Source organism: Galeopterus variegatus, unplaced genomic scaffold (genome assembly GCF_000696425.1).
Source record: "Galeopterus variegatus unplaced genomic scaffold, G_variegatus-3.0.2 Scaffold4729, whole genome shotgun sequence".
NCBI classification, from domain to species: domain Eukaryota; kingdom Metazoa; phylum Chordata; class Mammalia; order Dermoptera; family Cynocephalidae; genus Galeopterus; species Galeopterus variegatus.
In genome coordinates, this window is record NW_007730840.1 from 51,390 (window position 1) to 54,750 (window position 3,361).

Consider the following 3,361-nt stretch of genomic DNA (forward strand, 5'->3'; position numbering starts at 1 on the left):
TCAATTTCTGCTTGAAGCCTGACTCCTATACTTGTGTAATGAGGTACCACTAATCATAAAAGTTGATGATTGGAGGTGAAGATAAAGTACTTTGAAAGATAAATGAAAAAAAGCCCTTCTATGTGATTCTATCGCACAGAAGTCAAAACAGAAAAGGTATTAAATATAGAAAAGAATAGAGAAAGATAGTCTTAAGTTACAGAAAAGATTGGAAAATGTGGGACAAAGAAGCAAGGCGTTAAATAAAAGGTCAAATTCAGGATATCTTAAAACAACCAACTTCTTTAATTAGAAAGCAACAAACATGCAAATGGCAAGTGTAGAAATTTATTTGAACCAACATTGTCACTATAATGAAAATTACTCTTCAACATTGATCCAAGCTCCCACATCTGCAGGTTAGGGAAAATATTGCACTTTGCATTTTCTAGCACTCCTCATACACGGCAAAAAGTTTTAAAAACATTTTGCTAGTTTTGTTTTACACACTCTCCCAAATTCATGCACACAATCATTCCAAACCAATGTTAGGCTGTCCCCAAAAAGGGAGAAACTCCAAAAAAATCACAACCTTAAAATTGCACTAAAGCTCTGTAAAGAAAAAAATATAATTAATGTCTTATACAAATTCAGAACATCTAAGTGCTTGCCAAAAAGGGCTGATTATTCCTCATCCTCATTTTCATTCTCCTGCCCAGAGCCTTCTGATCTGTCACCCTCCAACCGGTCTGGAAAACACAGATATGAGAATCACAAAAAGAAATACTTTTAGCATTATCATTATAAATAATATCCAATGCATTTTTTAAAAAAACTGATTAAGATGTATATAATTCAAGACATCACTTTTGTTTTCCTCTAGAGGCAAATGAAAAAAAGTAAAGAAAACACACACTATTAGCTTTGAACATGCATGTAACTCTAAAACATTTCAAAAACCCACCCCTAAAGATTTTGATCTATTATGTTCTACTGCAGAGGTTTTCAAACAGTGTTCCTTGGAATCTAGGTTGCTAAGGAAGTTTATCAGGTGCTACCGAGGGTAATGAGAGGAAGGCTTCATAAGGGAGAATACAGGGACCATTCTTGATAATTTGGGATTTTTAAAAATTAAATATCTACTATGTTTCCAGGCATTGTGCTAAAAACTGAGAATAGTGACCAAAAATGGACGTAGTTTCAGCTCTCAAGGAGCTTGTCTAGGTTAAATACTGAAGTGAATATATAATTACAAACTGTGGTGAGTGAGCACAGAATGTTTCTCAACATTTCATGATTTACACTTCCTGTTCCTCTGCGTGAGACACTTTTGCCCAATTCTTTAGCTATAAAGGTTCTGCTTACTTGCCTCAATACAACTATTCTTTCCTTTGTGAAACTTTTCCAAACACCCAATCTGCAGAATTATGAACCCCCTCCCTTCAGATTCCAGAATATCTTGTATGACCCTTATAATGATGATCCTAATTATAGCAATAGTTGTTTGAATGTCTTCCTGTAGACCAGACTGTGAGCTCCTGGAGGGCAGGAGTTATTTCTTTTTATCTTTATATCCTCAGGGCATAGTACAGGATGTTCAATGAAGGTTTACTGAATAATGAATATACATTTTAGGAAGATAAGATACACTGCATTAGGGTATATGAAGAAGGCAACAGCATGAAATTACTACCACCACTAGGATGGAACCTAGGCTGTTTCTGCCACAGAAACATTTCCCCAAGGTAACATAGCAAATATTGCTAATATTGCACAAGGGAAACAGTTCAATCCCACTGTCAACAGCAAGAGAAGACCAAATCCTGAGATTTTATTTATTATCTACAGAGGCTTAAACCCTCTTTCTGAATCCTTGGTCAACAGCACCAAGGACAGGATACAGAACAGAGTATATGTTTAGTTGTCCAAGTGAATTAGATGCAATCTCCTCTATGCCAACTCTATGTCAAAGCAATGAGATAACGTACGTGTATGAGATTTATAACCTTAATTATACAAATTTTAGCTATTATAAGTACTCAATACATACTCCTAGAATAAATGAACAAAATATGATATGAAAAGACCTTAATAGATCATTAAGGAATCTAAACACATGGAAGAATTTCTGACCAATAAAAGGCTACCTAAGGAATGTCAGTATAAAAAAGATTACATTATTTTTATTGTGTGATATACTTTCATGAGAGAACAAAACATTAAGTTGCTATTCTGCTTAAGTATATATATCATGAATGGGAATCCTGGATGTGATTGACTATATTCAGGAAACCTATTCTGTCATGTTAATGGAGCATGAAGAAATAGTATCAGCCTATTTCAAAGCCTGCAGGCTTCTTACCCAGATTTCTTTTGGTTGTCACATTATAAATGAAGGTGGAGAAATGGAGGGTTAAGAAGAAATGTCACAGCCTTTAAATCAGTAAGTTTGCAGTAGAAATTAGAATTCTGCAGTTCAAAGCATGCCACAAGGTGACAAGTGAGGACCAAGAGTTTCTTACAATAGGTCACTGGAATGAGGAGAGCAGAATACAGATGACTGTGAAACAACACGGGTTTGAACTGCACAGGTTCACTTATATGTGAATTTTTTTCAATAAATATATGTAAAGTACTATAAATGTATTTTCTTTTCTTTATGATTTTTCTTAACATTTTCTTTTCTCTAGCTTACTTTATTGTAAAAATACAGTACATAATATATATAACATACAAAATTTATGTTATTGTTGTTATATGTTACTGTTATTTATGCTTATGTTATTGGTAATGCTTCCAGTCAACAATAGACTATCAGTAGTTAAGTTTTGGGGGAGTCAAAAGTTATATGTGGATCTTTGACTGCATGGGGATGGCACCCCAACTCCCACAATATTCAAGGGTCAATTGCAGATGTTCTCTTCTTAAATCCAACTCCTTTAACTGCTACATAGTCATCTCTCTCAGAATGTAAGCCCAATTTCTAAGAATAAATTAAATGAAATCTTCTGTTTGCAAAGTGCTACTGAATTAGTAAAACTGCAAAGCAGTTCAATACTTCCCCAAATATCTGGTTGGCAATTACAGACCAAGGAGGTCTAAGGAACACTGTGTTCTTTTAAGTGAAAACTGGAAATAAGAATTGCTTCTATATTCACTGTTTTCAAAAGTAGACAATACCAGATTGCGTTTATAAATAAGGTTTACATTTGTGGAAAGGTTCTTTTCATTCTGTCTGAATATTTCTTCAGGAAATTATTTTTGAGGAAGACATGATAGGAAGAGACATTAAGTTTCCGGGGAGGACGAGGGAGATGAAAAAAATTCCCCAAAGGAAACCTGTGTTCTAAAACTGTTGTTTTGCCCAAATCATCTACAAAAA

The 3,361-nt window shown here is 34.3% G+C and overlaps 1 protein-coding gene across 3 annotated transcripts in view; it reads right to left on the minus strand.

Moving 5' to 3' along the window:
• Window positions 1–262: 262 nt before the first annotated feature.
• The window catches only part of DCAF6 (DDB1 and CUL4 associated factor 6), a 126,522-nt gene continuing 123,423 nt past the window's right edge, over window positions 263–3,361 (minus strand). For all 3 annotated transcript variants that reach the window (XM_008588228.1, XM_008588227.1, XM_008588229.1), the window contains one exon: window positions 263–728. In XM_008588228.1, coding sequence (XP_008586450.1) covers window positions 664–728 — 65 coding nt within the window. In that variant the 3' untranslated portion in view covers window positions 263–663. The remainder of the gene's footprint in view (window positions 729–3,361) is intronic.